Here is a 19,201-nt window from a genome sequence, read left to right on the forward strand (position 1 = left end):
CGTTTTGAGCAACGTAACTCCAAAATCACAAACGACAGTCAAGGGAATAAAAACTCCTAAAGGCTCATTTAGCTTTTGTTTCACGACTAATGCTAAGCTATGCGTTGAATGGCTTGTTTTGTCAGCATGTATTCCCTTTAAATCTTAAATCTCGTTCTCGCAATTCAACCATTGTCTTCATGGCACTCAAACGTAGCTTATTATTTCATAAAAGTACATTTGTCAGCAAAGTTGAGGGGGAAAAAAAACACTGATGTTGAATAAAAATAGTCTTTGTTGACAGCTGAGGTAAACATTCCACTTCCATCCGCTCTGCTGATGCACTCATCTGGAAAGAAAAGTTGATCCCTTTTCCATGAACATGCTGGAAAAAAACCCAAAACAAGGTAATATATGAATGGTGGTATGTTTATGCTGGTAAGTTATGTGTTTTCTCTGGAGTACCTACATTTAAGTTTGATACAAACAGCTTTACAAGTTAGTAAAATGAACATAAAAATAATTTAATGATTAACTAAATTTATTTTATTAAATAAACAATATTTCAATACATTAATAATTAATGTTAATTCATTCAATCCCAGCCATTTTTCTAAAAACAACCTCTTCAGTACTGGCCATTTTAGACCATTTTTACACAGGTGGTATTGTTTGTTACAGCTGTATAAATACTATATACTATACTATACTATACTATACTATACTATAAACACCTACCAAATGAAGGATTAGGTGCTCATCTTTCATCAGAAAAATATGTTTTTACCATTTAGTAAACGTTCTTTAGCAATCAGCAGTAGAACATACATAGGTAGGTTGAGCAAAATATCGGTTCTCAACAAAAACAAAGGAAAAAAGACTTTTTGTGAACATATACATTTCGAGCATAACTTTAGCCATATGTATACTTGTATATATTTAGCAAAAAAGTCTAAACAACAACGCTAAAACATAAATTAGTAAAGTTTTTCTGTGCGGGTTATTGTGTGTAGCTGCTCTATAGGAGTGCATGCAAGTTCACATTTCCCTTCAACGCCTAACCTTCACGCAACATGGTGAGATGCCTTTTCACTTCCTGGTTGTTGCAGCCCATGTATTTCAATGGAAAACATGCAGGCCGAGTTCTTATAAAATGCACTTCTGACAACTTGTGGCTGTTTTTTTTTTTTTGCTTAAAACTGCACTAAAAAAAAGCAAAAGATGTATAAATTATAGTCAAGCATGAAATAGTCCCACAACCTAATGAAGTAGTAAATTAAATATTTCCAGCAGAGCAGTTCGGTTGTGTCCAAATGAAGTAAAAAAGTAAAGCTGTACCTCAGTGGTGGTGTAGTTGTTGTCTCATTCTGGCAGCGATGTGTTCTCTCTTCTCAATGTGTTTGTTCAGGTCTTTGACCTCAGAGGACAGCGTGCTGCTCCAGACCATCAGCACCGACTGGACGCCTGCTTGAGCAAAACAAGCGCACCCTTGAGGCAGCCGCAAACAGCAAACCCACAACACTTTAGCCGAGCAGTCTCACCCCAGTCATTCCTGTCCTGTGGGAGTCTTCTACCCACAACCAGCACCACATTCTTCCAGTCGAGTGTTTCTGGTGAAGAATGTCAATGATGATGAGAACAAACCACGCACGGGGGGGGGCGGGAGGGAGGACCCACCTATGAGGGTGGATGCCATGCAGCGGATGGAGTCACAGCGCGGCGTGATGACCTGCAGCGTCTCGTGCTTGGACAGCTCCAGGATCAGCAGGTGGCCCCCTCTGGTGCCCACCCAGAGTGTTGCAGTGCCCTGCACCAGCAAGGACTTCACCCTGGCCCAGGACAGAGACCCCTCATGGGGGGTGTCCACCTCGCTGCCGCGCCTCGTACCTGTGCTGCTGGACTCATGTCTGCAAGGAGACGCACTAATTCAGGAACTTTAAAGTAGCGTGAAAATGTGAATATTTTATTGTGTACCTAATGATTTGGGCGCAGTCAATGCAGTCCACCATCCTCTCACTCCTCTTGTCCCAAACCTCCACGGTGGACATTCCAGCCTTGCTCAGGTAAACATATTTGTCCACCGCCATGCGAGACACACTTGCCTCGCTGACCAGCGAGCGCTGATGCCTGCGCGGCACCACACAGTCAAGATGGGGCGTCCACATTCAGGATGAAGACTGACGACGTAGACTCACTGGAACAGGAAGCTGGGTCTGGTGTCCAGGGTCTTGCATACGTCATAGTCTGCCGTGAAGGACAGGATCTTGGTCCCGCAGGCGGCCCACACAGACCTGCCGTCCAGAGAGTAGCTCGACTGTCCCAGACACAAAACAGGCGTGTTGACGCTCCCCAACGTCAACACTTTCACCGGCTGTCCTCGCTCCTGCTGGAGGACAGAAACACTGTAGGACTTATGGATGAAGAACGTGGACAGTTGATGAGGTCGTCACCTTAAGTGCAGACTGGTTATAAACGGTGAGGATGCCGTCTGCCGTCCCGACCAGAAGATAATTCTGCCTTTGTCTGAAGACACAAAGACAATTGCAGTTTTATTTTGGTTCATTATCAAAATCAATGGGCCTGTGATGCTTTTCTGACCTATAAATGTAGTTAGAATGCTGTATTCTTCTGTTAAACGATGCTAAAGTTTCAGATAATGAGGTTTGCGCATTTGGAAGTAAGCCCTGAAAGAAGTTTGGTGGTGTGACCAATCACAGCAGAGTGAATTCAAAGAATAATAATAATAATAATGCATTTTATTTAAAAGCGCCTTTCAGGACACCCAAGGTCGCTGTACAGAAGATAAAAAACACCAATATAAAATACAAGACCACAAGGCTGTGACCGTTGCCACGGGGATGACAGATGTAAACAAAGCCAGCCAGTGTCATGCTCAGCGGTAGCGTTAGCATTAGCCATCCTAACCAGGTGAGCTAATGCACTGCTATCCGCTACCCTGTCGGAGTTTCTGAGAGGACGACGATTGGTAGACCAGATGGATTTTATTGCTGTGGAGGAGTTGTCGTGATTGAAGTTCCTGCGAGACCCTCGATGGATGTATCTCCAACGGGTGGTGGTAAAGTACCGGCGGTGGTGGTGAGGGCACGGGCAGATGCCAGCGTATCCAGAGAAGCTCTGCAGCTATATACCGGATCGGTTCTGCCATTGGGTGGTGGCAGAACAAGAGGAAGTCCAGAATAGAGCAGACCAGGTGAGAAGCTTGTTGGTCCACAACGTGTCTGTGGCCAGGTGCTAACTTCCAGCAGGTAGGCGAGAAGTTGGCAAGCAGGCACATAAAAACACAGGAGCAGTGGCTGCATTGGTAATTCATTCATTCATTCATTTTCTACCGCTTTTCCTCACGAGGGTCGCGGGGGGTGCTGGAGCCTATCCCAGCTGTCTTCGGGCGAGAGGCGGGGTACACCCTGGACTGGTCGCCAGCCAATCACAGGGCACATACTATAGACAAACAACCATTCACACTCACATTCATACCTATGGACAATTTGGAGTCACCAATTAACCTAGCATGTTTTTGGAATGTGGGAGGAAACCAGAGTACCGGGAGAAAACCCACGCATGCACGGGGAGAACATGCAAACTCCACACAGAGATGGCCAAGGGTGGTTGGATCAGTAATCGAACGCAGGAAAACACTTCAGCTCACAGAGTGCTAACACAGTAGTCCATTCAGGCCATATCGATTCAATAAAAACATAAAAACACTTGAAAGTTACGGGAGAGTAGCGGCAGCCAGTTTCTCCAGCGTTCACTCAACCGGAACCGGAACCAAAGAAGCACAAATCCAAGGAAATACATCTGGAATAGGTGCAGATTCTGGAAAATCGTTTTTTAAAAGTTATTGTGTGTAGCTGCTCTATAGGGGTGCATGCAAGTTAACATTTCCCTTCAACGCCTAACCTTCACGCAACATGGTGAGATGCCTTTTCACTTCCTGGTTGTTGCAGCCCATGTATTGCAATGGAAAACATGCAGGCCGAATTCTTATAAAATGTACTTCTGCCATCTTGTGCTGTTTTTTTTTTTTGGCTTAAAACTGCACTAAAAAAAGCAAAAGACGTATAAATTATAGTCAAGCATGAAATAGTCCCACAACCTAATGAAGATGTAAATGAAATATCTCCAGCAGAGCAGTTAGGTTGTGTCCAAATGGAGTAAAAAAAAAGTAAAAAAGGAGTATAGGAGTCCACAACTCAATACAAAGGGTTAAAAATTAGCATAATAAGTCCCCTTTAATTCTGAATGATAATAGCCCTTCAAGTTTGAAGGGGGGGCTTTAACTGTTAAGAGAGGTGATTAAAAAAAACAAAGGTGGTGTTTAGTACTTACAGGCGTGGAGGGTGTACGTGGAAGTAAAGCGAGGTGACGGCGTCGCTGACACTCTGCAGGCAGTACCACATGGACGCGTCTCGGGCACTCATCACCACAAGCGAGCCAGACTGTGTTCCGGCCACCAGCCAATCACAAGCCTCGCTGGGGATTTGGACCGTGACGAGACACAGCACGGGACTGGTATCGATGTCCTGTGATGAAAAGGTAAAGTAGTACTTGTTGTTGTTGTTGTGCTGAAGAGTGTATGAGGTGGATGCGTACCTGCGTGGTGACTATGTTGGAGTCCAGGTCCACGGCCGTGACTGTGCCCGTCCTCTGGGTGCTGCTGCCCCCTCCCAACCAGGCGGTGTGGGTGCTCAGCAGCCCGTCACAGTCGGGGGAAGTCAGAGTCAAGCACTCAGCGTTGATGGCTCTGGGAAGCAGCATCTCCCTCATCAGACACAATATCTCACCTGAACTCAGCCTGTCAAACACCTGCCGGGATACGCATGATATCAACCACTTAAAACCTTCAACGTGGTCCTAAGTATGCTTTTTAGGGGTTCAAACTAGGGATCGACCGATATGTTTTTTTTGGGGCCGATGCCGATTTTTTTCCACCACCCTTTGCCGATGGCCGATTTTGTTTGGGCCGATACTGCTTTTGATACCTCAATTTACATGAAAAAATGACCATGATAAATAATATTACAGGTCTCATGTTTAAACAAATATTTATTGAAATGTAAACACTGAACACAGTAGGATTCAGCTTTCTTAAACACACATTTAAACAGCATTATCAACTTTAAAAGGAATAAATATTCAACCATGTGCAAAACATTTCTGTCGCAGTTTAAATTTATCTAGCATCGATGTGACGACTGCTCCTCCGTAGTGTGACGCGCACCCCCACCGCCTCAACACACACAAACACATCACACTGACATAATTTAGTACGATATATAAAACATTTCTCTCATCATTAAAGTTGGTGTTGTGCACGATAAAGACCTCTCTTGAACAGACACGGCTGCTCCAATTCCTTCTGTGTGTGTGTGTGTGTGTGTGCTCGGAGAGAGCACACACACATAACACGACACCATTTAAAGTTGCATAGTTGTTCATTATTGTTCTGCTCAACTAGTGAGAGTGCTTTTATTCGTCTGTTGCGTTGGTATGTGATGTTTTTGGGCTTTCTTGTTGTCACACCGTGACTTAAACTGTTATGCCTAGCGATCATCCAATGAAAGGTGATAGGCTTAGTAAAGTGTTAAAAGCAAGCTAACTCTATTACTTGTGAAATCGCGCCCCTGGTTGTGATTCAACAGTGGGGCGGGGTACCGCGACTACGTGTGTTGCGGGGTCCTATGCCCGACTTTAAATCATGCGGTAGAAAAATACATCGGCGAACCCACGCATGTATCGGCAGATACCGATACAAGGAAAAAAAAGCAAATATCGGACCGATATATCGGCCGGCCGATGTATCGGTCGATCCTTAGTTCAAACCTGGGCAGATGTGGGTCGATCCTGAGGGTTCTGTCTCAAGCAGTCCTTCATCAGAGCCTGGAAGCCGGGCCAAGGAGAACAGCTGTAGTGTTTCACCGGATCTGCCCATGAAATGTAGCATTCATTAGAGGCACTTTGTTGCATGTTCTTACACTTTTGTTATTCTACATATATATCATACACCTTACATTGATGTAAGATAAGATAAGATAAGATATGCCTTTATTCGTCCCTCAGTGGGGAAATTTGCAATGCACAGCGGCAAGAGTACAGAATCAGTTAAGCAGTAGAAAATACACAATATAGAAAAATAAACAATATAAACAACCCAAGTATTAACAAAATCAACAGTTTTTTCCCAGAGTTATATACAAATACAGTATGTAGATAATATGAAACGAGATGAGATATATGACCAGTCTATATACTGAGATCTTGCTAGTGAGTTAATATGAGGCATTATGGAAATACTTCACATAGAACTTAGTATATTGCATTTAGAGCCCTTAATATTGCACAAGGAGGTTGATCAGATATTGCACAGTGAATGGGGTCTGGAGTAACTATACTGACTATAAAAGCAAGTATTACACAGATGTACATAGTGATTTAAGAAAAAATAATAAACCCTGTATTATTAGAACTGACTGAATATAAAGTAGGCCTGTCATGATAAGACATGGTAGACTAGCACCAATCAAACAAAATAAAACAAACGAGGAGTTTAAGGACATCAAGAACAATACACGAATGCTAACCTGGTAGCTTGCCCTGCACGGCCACCTCGTCAAACTCACTGGGGAACTTCATGCCGTCTGATATGCGCTCACCGCAGGTCAGGAGGTCATAGAGAAGTAATCCAAAGGAAAAGACATCAGCTTGCTGATTGTAGGTCACGTTACCTCTAGCGACCTCTGGTGCCCTGAAACCTGCACAACAGGCAAGAAGCAGCTGTGTTCATTCATGTTCACACAGAGACAAGAGGAGAATGGAAGTTCAGGTGGTATCTAACCTGGTGTGCCCTCAGAACTGCGGACCCCCATGCTGCAACAGTACTGAGCGATACCGTAGTCTGTGATTTTGGCGATGATCTCAGAGTCGGTCTTCAGGTTGAACAGTAGAACATTGTGAGGCTTCAGATCCCGGTAGATGATCATGGCAGAATGAAGATACCTGTTTTTAAGAGAGAATATCTTCTCAGAAGCTTGTCACAGCTAAGTGAGACTAGAACCGAACCAATGTAGACCTAAGACCATCAGCGACATGCAGGGCGATTCTGTGCTGGAGCTTCCTGTTCAGGCTGCACTTCTTCTGTTGGAAAAGCGAGTCCAGGGAGCCCCGCATGGCCAGTTCCATCACCAAGACATGTGGAGCCGAGCCAGCGGACAGCAGGCCCACCAGGCTCGGGTGTCGGAGGCGACCCAGAACCACCAGCTCCTGGAGGAGCATGTGGTGTGTGAGCCGTTACAGTTACTTTCTCCATGATTCCATTACGTTTACCTGTCTGAGGAGCCTGTAGATGTAAAGTTCAGATGCATGCTTGTTGAATAACTTCACAGCTACGTCTTCATTTTTGTAGATGCCTCGATACACTGTCCCAAAGCCACCATCGCCTGTGATTCCAATCATACATATAGCACATTAAATACAGATTCAACTCTATTATTTTGTCTTATTTGCAAGAATGTGCATCTTTTAAGCCAGTGATTTAGCCGTGTTTTTACATGACAAGTTTTTCTCTTTCCGAATGACTTTCGGGAAACAAAGGTATCCATAGAAAGGAATATTCCAATCTCTTGTCTACATGCGCCGTGAAAATCAAACAGAATAGTCAATGGGGCATGCGCAGTAAAACGTAAACATCAACATCACGTGATACCGGCTTCCCCAAGTATTTCTTTCACTTGTTGGAATAACTCCATATTGCCAGTTTTTCGTCTGTCCAGTCTTGAAATTTAGTTTGAATCAAAAACAAACTTTGCTTAGTCCAGTGCCAATTACTCGACTCTGAAAACTGAAGAATGTCTGGATCTGCGTGTTACGTCATATCTGAGCATGCGCTGAAAGAACGCACCCGGGATAAATTTAAACAGGAAAAGATCACATTCAATCTTGCTAATATTTTATAATTAAACTCAGGACATGTTTTATATATTTTCTTTTTTAATAAAAGTGGACTTGTTAATAAAGCACACAAAATCCACACGAAAGCTGCTTGTCAACCGCCAATAAACAACAGAAGAAGAAAAACACCACGAAGAAGAACGCACCCTGACAACTTTCCGTTTGAGCGAGTACAAGACACCTCAATCGGATTGGTTAAAGGAATATTCCATGCCTGTTCAATTCTTTCCGTTTGAGCAAATAAACCAAATGCAATTGGAATATTTGGGTCCATGTATACTATTGACATAATGGCTATTGACATAATATTTGCAAATGATGATTAATATATTGGATAATTCCTCACGGCACACCTGACGGTTTCTCAAGGTACACTAGTGTGCCGCGGCACCGTGGTTGAAAATCACTGTTTTAAGCAATGATACAGACACAACATTAGGTACACCTGTATAATGCAAATGGATGAGAGCTGGAGCTAGTTCTAATATTTTGAGCAACAGACTAAATATGGGTACTCGGTACTGGGTTATGGGTCATGCATGTACTTCCTCTCACCCAGTAGGTTTGCTTTGGAGAGATCCACATGCAGCTCCTCACTGTCCAGGATTGTTCCAGAAGGCTGGTCACTGAGCACCAGGTCTGGAGCAATCTGAGAGATGGGAATCGTGCAGCGAGGGTCCTCGTGGTTGACCAACAGGAAATCTGACGGGATAAGAGATTCATCATTACTTCATGTTATGAAACATTTGTGTTTCTTTAATGTACAGTATATATACCTTGGTCAAAACAGGTGAATAGATCCTCCAGCAACATCTTGCTCCACTCCTGGCCATCCTCAAAGCTGTAAAGAGCCCACTTCTTCAGAAGAGCCTCCCCACTGCCGTGGACATCTGTACTCAGGAGGCCCGGAAACCACTCCTCGAGCAGGGAATCCACCTGGTCCACCACCTGACCCAGCAGAACCCGTCCTAGGAACAGGAAGGAAGAGATTACGCTTAGATCAGGGGTTGGCCACCTTTCCAATCAAAAGAGCCATTTTAACACCACGCTATACAAAATAACACCATAAAAAGACACAAGACAGTCAAAAGTGATCATTTTACCATCGCCCAGGGGTCAGCAACCCACAGCTTCACAGCCGCATGTGACTCTCCGGCCTCTTTGTTGTGGCTCCCTTCGCAATGCTCAAATATTTAACGCCCAAATGGGGAAAATGCCTGTCTTTGTAATGAGTTTTTAAAAATATCTGACTTCCTGTGAGGCCCTGAATGAATCCTGGCTGAGTTATGACTAGTGATTGGATGGGCTTAAGGAAGTGGGTGTTTGGCTGCCTCCTTTGGTTGGGATGTGGTCAACTAACCATCTATGGAAAATCATTTTAAAATCAAATCAACTTTATTTGTAGAGCACCTTTCCTGCAAAGACATGCAACACAAAGTGCTTTACAGAATTAAAAACAATTACCACAATTAAAAGGAAAAACAATTACTAAGAAAGCATTTCCCTCCCACCCACACACATAACCACACAGTAGGGAGACATGGCACGGCACTGAGGATCAAGGAAACGCCACCTTTGGGGCCGTCCACACTGGGAGGAGCCGCAGGCCGTGCCATCGGGGGACCAGAACCCGGGCCCCCCGACTCCGACAGACGGGCGGACCCCCACATCAAAGGGAGGAACCCCCAGCCGGCCGGGTCGAAGGGACCCAAGGATGGGACCCCCTCAGCAGACCTGACACAGCCCCCAGTGTGGAGGACCCCCTTGAGGAAATACTGGAGTTAAAAGTTAAAGACTAAGAGCATAAAATAGGACTAAAAAGATAAAAACGTAAGAAAAGTTTAAAAATATTAGTTAAAAACCTGATTAAAAAGTTGTGTCTTTAATCTTTTTTTTAAAAATATCAAGCAGTCCTGAGGCTCTCCGGCAGGTTTTTCCACAGGTGGGGGCCATAGTGGCTAAATGCTGCCTCACCGTGGGTTTTCGTCCTGGGCTTTGGTATTGTTAAAAGGCCAGTGCCGGAGGACCGCAGGGTCCGCGAGGGTTGATATGGTAAAAGCAGATCAGATAAATAAGAAGGCGCAAGGCCGTTAAGACATTTAAAAACCAGTAAGAGAATCTTAAAATTAATCTAAAAATGTGACTAGTAATGACAAAAAAATATGAAAAATAATGTAAAAATCTATAAATGTGAATAATTATTATTTTTTAAATGTATATACCTAAAAAAAAATTAAGAAATACATGCAAAATCTGAATAATGATGAAAAATTTTAAATATGGTCTGAAAAACACAGTAAAAAATACAGAGAAAAGTAAATATGATAAATAATGTAACCAAATGTATATGGCATTAAAAAGTCACCTTTGCATGAGGAGGGCACTGTGATCCTAACCACGCTGGAGGCATCTTCCTGCAGTGAGGAAGCCTCCACCAGGCAGTAAGCCTCGGTGGACCAGCTCAAGTACACACCTTGACTCCAGCACATTCTTTCAGGCTGAGATGCTTTCTCTGGAAAAAACACAAGCACACACTGAAGGTGATTAGACCGGTTGAAGGTAAAATGAAGACGTACGATGGACGAGTGTGTCACCTCTTCCATAGAGCAAGTAAGCAGAAACTTCCAGCAAGCGGCTGATCTGGCGTGACCAGTAATCCATAGGGAAGTAAGGCATCTCATACAGACGTACAATCAACTCTGAGTTCTCACAGTGAGGTAGCACAATGTGTGGCTTGTGCTCTGGCAAACTGTACAAAAGAAAATGAGACCCTGAGAGAGTTTACATTATTATCTTCGTAATAGCGTATCTCATCAGACCGTGTACCTAATATATTGTCTAGTTCTGTGTTTAGTGCCTACCTGCTGGGGATGAGCAGCTGGTCATTGCCAACGGGCAGAGCGATCTGAAACTTCTCCAGCAGTTTGAAGTATTGTGTCATGTGACTTGAGGGGAAACATTTGGTCTCCAACAGACACTTTTCAACCACGGAGCGCTGAGCGATGCCTTGAAGATGCTCCCAGTACCCAGGAGCCTTCGGGATGGCTTTCTGCAAAGAAGACTATGACTGACTAAAGACTATTGAAATAAAACTTCAATCTTTATAACATCACGTCTATATTAAGAATAAGTTAAAATAATGTTTTTAGGCAAAAACCTTTGAGAGGACGTTGCACAGCCACTGTGGGTCGATGAAGTAGAGTTCCTGAAGCTGCAGAGTGGGATCATCAAAGTGCAGTAAGACTCCTGCAGACAAATGAAAATAAATCAAATGAAAGAACAATAGAAAACAATATTTTATCATGTGAAGCGAAAAAACATTTCACATATATGCCGGTTTTGCTACCAATCATTTAGTTGTGTTCTTTAGAATTTACTGTTTTTTCAATGTTATTATAAAGACTTTACATTTGTAATTTCACCTTTGCATTCAGAAAGTAAACTGACCTGCTTCGCTGAGGAAGTGGATGGCGTGGGGAAGCTCCGCCTCCTCCAGTGGCAGCTGACTCTCCTGGATCAGTGTCAGCAGCTGCTGCCGTTTGAGGACGGGGAACTCAGGAGGAACCCGGGTCCTCTCCTGAAGAAGCCTGCGCTCCAGCTCCACATAGCTGTCTGGAATCAGCTGGCCCATCACAGGCTGGCCCTGGATCTGCGAGATGGAGACAGGTTGAGAAGTTGGGTTCAGAAGGAGAAAAGGGAGAGGAACATTGCCGTTGAGCCACCTTAAAGCTGGTGACCTCCTTGGCGATGGCTTTGCGCAGCCTGCTGATGGCGTCGGAGTCCTCACAGGCTGAGACGGTGTGGTAGTCCTGGATGGTCGGGAAGCCCTGGTGGGTGAGCAGCTCCTCTCGGATCTTGCTGAGGCAAGCCTGCAAGGCCGAATCCTCAGTCACGTCCAAGTGGGTTCCCACCAAGATAACTGGGGAGAGCGGAGCAATGGCCTGAAGACAAAGAAACATTCCAAACATTCAAGATCCACAAGAAAAGACATCTGTTGCAAAGCTTTAAAAAAATCCACCTTGATGTTGAAGAGCCACGGTTTGAGTTCATCCACCTGCTCGGCTCCTTTGCTGAGGTCATGCACCACCAGGTAGAGTGCTCTGGAGGACAAAAAGTGACACTGCGAGCCACACAACTCCTCGCCACCTGAGGGGGCGCGGTAATAAAAACACCTGTTGACAACTGGTCAAACAAGTCACATGACCACGCCTTTGCAGTTGTTTGTACTTGACCAACTTGAGAAGTCCCACACGTTCAGCACCATCTTCTTCTTGTCCCGTTCCTTGATGGTCCAGTCATGGACGTCGATGCCCCCCGAGGCCCGTTTGGAACCGGTCTGCGTGCCCTTCATCTTCATCAGCAGCTGGATCAGGCTAGTCTTCCCGCTGCCGGCGTGTCCCACCACGATGAGCTTCATGCGGTAGTACGGCACCGCCTTCTTCAGACGCTGCTGCAGGAACCTGCCAGGAGGAGGTAGAAGTTACTCATGTTCATCTACGCCTTTAAACAAGCAGGGGGTTCTGAGCTCCTGACCTGACTATGTCTTTGGTCTTGGTTCCGATCAGTTTGAGGTCCAGCTGGAGTCGAAGGCCGTCCAGAGGGAGGTCCCACAGTCGTCCCAGCCTGCCCATCTCATCAGGCAAGGATCGCAGGCCAGCATTCCGGCTTACATCCAAAGAAGTGAGACCCTCCAAAAGACCCACCAGTGGAGGGATCTGAACCACAATGCAAACAAACATCACACCTTGGATTCAATTGTTGTGGTGCTGTTTAACATTCAGCTCACCTCAGTCAGCTTGTTGTTGCTCAAGTGAAGTTTCTCAAGTCTGGCCCATTTGTGGACTGGTCCACTTAAGTCCAGAACGCTAATGTTGTTCTGACTGAACATCAGTTCTCTCAGGTTGCTTGACGCCCACAAGCCTGGACCAGGCAGGACTGCGATGCTGTTGGTCCTCATGTCCACAGATCTCAGACTGTTAAAATGAAGAGTTTTATCTCACATGAGTGCAGAACAGAACACCTTTAAAGTGAACACTCACTTTGGGAGCTCAAGTATGGCCTCAGAAACACAAGCGAAATTGTTGTTGGCCAGTTTCAGCGTGGTGATCTTGGACAGCATCTTTGACAGAGAACCTGGAGGAACGAGTAAGTAAGAACTGATTGAGTCACTCAAAGTTTGTTGCATTTAAAGGGGCCCTATCCTACTTTTGGATCCGTCCCTGAGCCCCTGACCAATCGCAATGATGTCAGCGTGGTTGGGAGAGGAGGCTGCAGAATCAGAGTATTTCGGCCAAGAGGAGAAGAATGCTGATTTTCCCTGTACACACTGGGATCCAATATAATTCCAAAAAGCAGAATAGGGTCCCTTTAAAGAATTTACGATACAGTTCTGTGAAGTCATTAAAAAATGCATTATTTACAGATTTTGTTGGAGGAGGCATTGAGGACTTCCAGCTTGGGGCAGCCTGTCAGGAAGTCAGGAGAAATGCTGACCACGGCATTCTTGCTCACGTCAAGCAGTTTAATCTCACAGAGACGCGGCGACGTGCAGAGCTCGGTGATGCTGTTTCTGAAGATCATATGAGAGGCAACAGAGATCAGAGATACTGTTATACAGATATTTATACAGATTTATTTATACAGATATACAGATACAGCCAGCTTGACCTCCTTGATGAAAATGAACTGTCAAGTTTAGAAGAATACTACATAGTTCACATGAATAGCTCATATGCATAATGCCAAGCAAAGTCGCACACATACACACATTGTTGATCCTCTCCGACAAAAAAGGATAAACCCACAAGAATCACAGAAGTAATTGGAAAATTCTAAAAATGAACAAATCTAAATCAGACGTTGCTTTTCAATGGTATTTTGGTCTACTTATCATGATCAAACTGCTCCAGCTAGTTAGTAGTCGTTTGATGGGTGTCTTTTATTTGATAGGAGCCAATCCTTTTACATGTTGAAGGCTACCATCTTTGTCCTTCATCATGGTTGCTACTTAGACCAAGCATGCAGCCAATGTAGACCAGGAATTCTCCACTTTTCTTCACCTTCCTTTTTTCTAATGCACTACTATCAGAAGCGTTAGCCTCATGAACGGAAGACAAGCGTGATGGGCAAAAAGGTATTTTTCCACCTACGTATGTATTCTTCCGCCATGCACACATAATTAGCTGTCTCCACTTTGTATTATTTTCCTTGATGCATTGGGATCAGAAGAGTCTGCTTTGTGCACTGGAAATATAATCAAGGGGAAAAAAGTGAACAAAGATATGCCACAATGTATGTAATCATTTAATAAAAAGCAGGAATGTTCCGATCAGGGTTTTTTTATACCGATCACGATCATCCATGAGTGAAATTGACCGATACCAAAACAGATCACAAATATACAGTATGGATGTTTAAATGAACTACTGGCTATATTCAGAATGCTGAGACTGACTTGCATCCACAGTGTGCGTGCTCACAGAGTCAAAAGTGATGCAGCCCTGCACACAACAAAAGTTCCCCCTGCAACTAGTGCAGTGTCTGCATGCTCCCAAATCTGTACTGGGGCGGTACTCATCCACCAATTTTCCACACACTCGCAAGTACAGTGGGTTTGGACCAAAGCTGCCTAACGGATGATCGCATCGCGATTCTTGAAAACTCACCACACCTTGGCAGGTGCTTGTCCCCAAATGGCGCACCAATATAAAGCTTTTTTAAAGCGCCACCCTGGTAAGATATTTTTTGTCGCATGTGCAAAGGGTGCAAAACTCACTCTCACAAAAACAGGAAGTCCCAAATACGACAGACATGCTTGTCGATATTGATGGATATTGATACTGTGCTTTTTCATTGATATTGGCTGATCCGGATCGGTGGCCGATCGATTGGCGCAAACCTGATAAAAAGTAATAAGAAGTTATGCTTTGTATAGAAAAGTCGTAAACAGAAGGATCGCCTGTATGCCCTATGCCCAAATTGAACAATCCACCGTGGCCTGCGAGTTTAAAAGTTTGCCAATCCTGGGTTGATGCACCATTAATACACTGTCCTACCCTTCCATGAGAAGCTCCTCCAGGTTCTCAGTGGCCCGGCCCAGATTGTGGGGGAATGTGGTCAGCTTGTTGAAGGACAAGTTGAACTGCTGCAGTGAGGGGCAGGAGACGGCGGGGTCGAAGGTGAGATGTGGGCCAACACAGTTGCGTGAGATGTTGAGAGCAGCAATCGCTGGCAAAGCCAGCAGCTCTGCCGGCACGGACTGAAGTTGGTTCCCCTGGAGGTCCAGCCGAGTCAAGCTGATCAAACTCTGCACCGAATTAGACATTAGACTCAGTGGTAATTGTGGTGATGGTATGTATAGAGGGTGGTCTGACACCTGACACAGCGCAGACGGAAAGTCCAGCAGGATGTTGTGGCTCAGGTCCAGTCTTTGCAGGTGAGCTATCTGCTCCTGAACCAAGCCATGGTCCAACAGGCAGGACAGAGAATCCAGCTCGTTTCCCGACAGGTCCAAGAGGCGGATCCTCTCCTTCTCTGAGGGCAGTGCAGACGCGCTCTCCAGAGACCCCAAAACTGAAAGGGGAGGGGAAGGGATCACTGCAAATGTTAGCTTTTCATACTTGTTAGCTTATGACTACCTTATGAGTAAGATAACTATACTTTTCTGGTTTCTTTTACATCTCATGTGTGCAGACTCTGCGTGATCACTCTCTGTTGGACCACTCTGAAAATGGAATGATTAAAAACACATCAGTAATACACAGTGGATGCTCACATAGTCGCTAATGACCATTCGAATCCCTGCAAATTTGTGGTAAAAAAACAATTGAGAGGTGTTATTACAATGGAGCGCCTATGAATAGTGGAATCTACTCAAATTCAATAAAAAGTTAAACAAGGGACTGGTGGTACCTCTCCACTAGCGTGTCTTTGACGTCCATGCTTCTTTTTGAAGGAGCCCAATCTCAGTTCTTCTGTGGAGTTATTGCGGGGCAACCCCATCAGTGAATCACTCCCTAGAAAAGAAAAGAAAATTTAGAAGAGGTAGTTGTTACTACGTTATGTTGCACTGTGTGTCCAAAGATGCCCCCTACCATCACTCTCCATTTCATCAAGGAAGAGGCCTTCATCCATGGACATGAAGCTAAAGCTGGAGTCATCGCTCTCGTCGGATATGTAGCCAGACGTTACACAAGGGTCACCGAAAGACCTGAGAGGGCCGCTCGAGGTCTTGGAGCTCTGTAAAGAGTGAATGTAACGAGCCAAGCTTGCTCCTTTACCTTGGAGACAAACAAAGGACATCATGAAGCACTCTGTGAGAAGATGAAGATGTTTGATCCCTCTTACTGTTGCTGTAACGCAGACTGTGGGATCTGTCTTGTACGTCCAGTAGTGAGGAGAGCCAAGAAGCATCCAGGCGGCCCAAGCGGAAGCCCCCAAGGCACAGGGCGTTGTTGTTACGGTCCAGGCCCAGGCGGCCCAGCAGCTGGACGACTGTGGGCCCATCACCCCGCTTCACGCTCACTGCCAGAGCCCGGCGAAGGTGCTGCTCGTGTGCGCCTTGACTGAGCAGCAGCTCCACCAACTCAAGAGGTCCTCCTTTCTCACATACCTAAGAAACACAGCAATTTAGCCAATAATCAGCCTTAAAAACACATACCTCCCTGCTCTACAAACCTGGTAAATGAGCGATTCAGTCTTGATCTTCTTATTGATGTCAGCCCCCAGCTCGATAAGACACTCGGCCATCATGGTGTCTCCATCCTCACATGCCTGCTCCAGCATGCTGTAGTGCAGCTCATGGTTGGAGCACATTTTAGATAGAGCCAAACATGCAGACCGACGCAGCTGAGGGCACACAGACACAGTGGATTTCAGCATCAAGACTGCCACTCTGAGCCAGGGAGTGTCATGTAGGAAGTCTCCCATACTGGGTTCCTGCTGTGGTCAGGGATCTCAGACTCTCGGAGATGCAGGAAAATTTGTCTGTCAAAGCCTTCTCTCTGAAGCTCAACGGCCGCTTCTGAGCAGACGTCCAGCATCCTCAAAGCCACCTGGAAACACTACACAATGGAAGAGTGGTTAGCAATGCTGCCTCAAACAAAAAGATGCTTCACATATTGATGGTGGTCTCTGGCCAATTACAGTCACTGTACAAAATGTAAATTAAGGTGCACAAGGCCACTTCACTTAAAAGGGACCTATTATGCTTTTCCCATTTTTCTGACCTATAAATGTAATTAGAATGTTGTATTCACATGTTAAACGATGCCAAAGTTTCAGATAATGAGGTTTGCGCATTTGGAAGTGACCCCTGAAAGAAGTTTGGGAAGGCTCAAAATGCTCGGTTTCAAAAGGTGTGGTAAAACTGCCCCTTTGTGATGTCACAGTGGGGCGGACTTCCTTATATGGTTCATAATTAGGAAGCAATTTGGGTGTGTGACCAATCACAGTAGAGTGGGCGTGCCTGGAGCCCTGGGTAGAGTAAATTAAAACAGACCAGGAAGCACAAATCAAAGGAAATACAGCTGGAATAGGTGTAGTTTTCTGTGCGGGTTATTGTGTGTAGCTGCTCTATAGGAGACCACAACTCAATACAAAGGGTGGAAAATTAAAAAATGAAATGAAAAAAATGCTTTTTCCACTTTCCTGACCTATAAATATTGTTGGAAAGTTGTATTATTGTCTTAAACAATATCAAAGTTTCAGTTAATGTGGTTTGCGCATTTCAATTTATAATCCGAACAACTTGGAAAGACTAGAAATAATCCACAGAGTTAGAGAAATTTCAGTAAAGTCATAGAAATGGTAGAAATACAGCAGAAGTAGAATGTGTCATTTAATAATGAGTTCGACCCTCTTGTAAGTAATTAATGACAGCAGACACCCAGCACAAAAGAAAAAATACAGTGAAATAAAACTGGAAACAATCTACAAAGTCAAATAAATTGCTTAAATTGCTTAGTATGCCCTTAAATTCACAAGCAGCATTTTTCCTTTGGGGTTATTGTTCGGTTAGAGCAAGCAATCAATTAATTTGAAGGATTTCTAACTCACCTTCAACAGCAAGTCATAATCCTCCTTGTACTGGTTCAGTGATGTGACCAGGACCGAGGCCAGGACTGGAACAATCATCCTGGACAGCTTCTTCTTGGATACGATGTGGCTAAGTAAGCTCAGACCCCAGTAGTGTATCTCTGCAGGACGTTTGTAATAAAACTAATCAGTCATTACAGCGATAAAGATGTCATTATGTGGTCATAACAATCACACCTCGCTCCTGTGGGAACATCTGTAAGGTATGTAGCACTGTGTCGATCGCCCCCTGCTGGCAAAGCAGGTCCACTGCACCAGAGCAGTCAGCCAGGGCGGAGAGAACCTTCAAGCCACACACCTGGATGGTTGGACACCTGATGAACTACATGGAGAAAAAGAAAACATCACTTAACGCTGCTCCATTCTGAGGTCATTCATATTTCCTGCATCAGTTCCATAGCGTGAATGTAAAAACGGATTCGTAACACTGCTAAAAATAGTGTGTGTATAACAAGGAAAAAATTATACATAATTTAAAGTGTGAAGTACTGTTCTAAAGATTTAAAGCATGACCATGTTTATCTGTGAGGGAGGGTGAAAGATGACAAAGAAACAGCATTTATCATCCTTATGGGCTGACTGAATATGCTACTGTTGTTTACACTATGAATGGATGAAGTGTTTTTTTCATGATGTAATGCTTTATAACTTTACATGCCTGCTGAATGTGACAGGCGGCTTCCAAGTAACACCATACCATACTCTACATTTTTTTTTTAATAACAGGATGTATGAATTGGGCTGCCCGGTGATCGAGTGGTTAGTGCGCAGGCCACACAGCTAGGAGACCCGAGTTCAATTCCACCCTCTTCCAAGTTTGCATGTTCTGCCCCATCTCTGAGTACTCCGGTTTCCTCCCACATTCCAAAAACATGCTAGGTTAATTGGTGACTCCAAATTGTCCATAGGTATGAATGTGAGTGTGAATGGTTGTTTGTCTATATGTGCCCTGTGATTGGCTGGCGACAAGTCCAGGCTGTACCCCGCCTATCGCCTGAAGACAGATGGGATAGGCTCCAGCATACCCGCGACCCTTGTGAGGATAAGCGGGAGAAAATGAATGAATGAATGAATGAGGATGTATGAATTACATTCCTTAGTATTTTGCTTTCCTTTTCGTTGACGCAGCGCTATCGCAAGAGTCTGCCTTCTGAAACAT

The 19,201-nt window shown here is 44.7% G+C and overlaps 1 protein-coding gene across 6 annotated transcripts in view; it reads right to left on the reverse strand.

Moving 5' to 3' along the window:
• Positions 1 to 256: 256 nt before the first annotated feature.
• The window catches only part of lrrk2 (leucine-rich repeat kinase 2), a 34,848-nt gene continuing 15,903 nt past the window's right edge, over positions 257 to 19,201 (reverse strand). Inside the window, exons 14-51 of one of the 6 annotated variants that reach the window (XM_058076672.2) lie at positions 18,220 to 18,364; positions 18,004 to 18,143; positions 16,878 to 17,009; positions 16,624 to 16,794; positions 16,294 to 16,558; positions 16,041 to 16,226; positions 15,859 to 15,962; positions 15,607 to 15,670; positions 15,323 to 15,519; positions 15,003 to 15,253; positions 13,368 to 13,516; positions 12,987 to 13,080; positions 12,734 to 12,920; positions 12,481 to 12,662; positions 12,184 to 12,407; positions 11,966 to 12,093; positions 11,670 to 11,888; positions 11,395 to 11,596; positions 11,105 to 11,193; positions 10,809 to 10,996; positions 10,542 to 10,696; positions 10,313 to 10,459; positions 8,724 to 8,915; positions 8,503 to 8,649; positions 7,324 to 7,436; positions 7,070 to 7,260; positions 6,836 to 6,996; positions 6,582 to 6,752; positions 5,824 to 5,924; positions 4,594 to 4,806; positions 4,330 to 4,523; positions 2,430 to 2,502; positions 2,175 to 2,362; positions 1,954 to 2,106; positions 1,657 to 1,886; positions 1,521 to 1,589; positions 1,318 to 1,443; positions 257 to 364 (exon numbers count right to left, since the gene is read on the reverse strand). In XM_058076672.2, the coding sequence (XP_057932655.2) occupies positions 1,319 to 1,443; positions 1,521 to 1,589; positions 1,657 to 1,886; positions 1,954 to 2,106; positions 2,175 to 2,362; positions 2,430 to 2,502; positions 4,330 to 4,523; positions 4,594 to 4,806; positions 5,824 to 5,924; positions 6,582 to 6,752; positions 6,836 to 6,996; positions 7,070 to 7,260; positions 7,324 to 7,436; positions 8,503 to 8,649; positions 8,724 to 8,915; positions 10,313 to 10,459; positions 10,542 to 10,696; positions 10,809 to 10,996; positions 11,105 to 11,193; positions 11,395 to 11,596; positions 11,670 to 11,888; positions 11,966 to 12,093; positions 12,184 to 12,407; positions 12,481 to 12,662; positions 12,734 to 12,920; positions 12,987 to 13,080; positions 13,368 to 13,516; positions 15,003 to 15,253; positions 15,323 to 15,519; positions 15,607 to 15,670; positions 15,859 to 15,962; positions 16,041 to 16,226; positions 16,294 to 16,558; positions 16,624 to 16,794; positions 16,878 to 17,009; positions 18,004 to 18,143; positions 18,220 to 18,364 (5,940 nt within the window). In that variant the 3' untranslated portion in view covers positions 257 to 364; position 1,318. Of the gene's footprint in view, positions 365 to 1,317; positions 1,444 to 1,520; positions 1,590 to 1,656; positions 1,902 to 1,953; positions 2,107 to 2,174; positions 2,366 to 2,429; positions 2,503 to 4,329; positions 4,524 to 4,593; positions 4,807 to 5,823; positions 5,925 to 6,581; positions 6,753 to 6,835; positions 6,997 to 7,069; positions 7,261 to 7,323; positions 7,437 to 8,502; positions 8,650 to 8,723; positions 8,916 to 10,312; positions 10,460 to 10,541; positions 10,697 to 10,808; positions 10,997 to 11,104; positions 11,194 to 11,394; positions 11,597 to 11,669; positions 11,889 to 11,965; positions 12,094 to 12,174; positions 12,408 to 12,480; positions 12,663 to 12,733; positions 12,921 to 12,986; positions 13,081 to 13,367; positions 13,517 to 15,002; positions 15,254 to 15,322; positions 15,520 to 15,606; positions 15,671 to 15,858; positions 15,963 to 16,040; positions 16,227 to 16,293; positions 16,559 to 16,623; positions 16,795 to 16,877; positions 17,010 to 18,003; positions 18,144 to 18,219; positions 18,365 to 19,201 lie in introns of all 6 variants that reach the window. The other 5 variants (XM_078790821.1, XM_078790819.1, XM_058076667.2 and 2 more) reach the window with 5 other exon arrangements.

This window comes from Doryrhamphus excisus, linkage group LG1 (genome assembly GCF_037039965.1).
Source record: "Doryrhamphus excisus strain RoL-2023G ecotype Guam linkage group LG1, RoL_Dexc_Guam_v1.1, whole genome shotgun sequence".
NCBI classification, from domain to species: Eukaryota; Metazoa; Chordata; class Actinopteri; order Syngnathiformes; family Syngnathidae; genus Doryrhamphus; species Doryrhamphus excisus.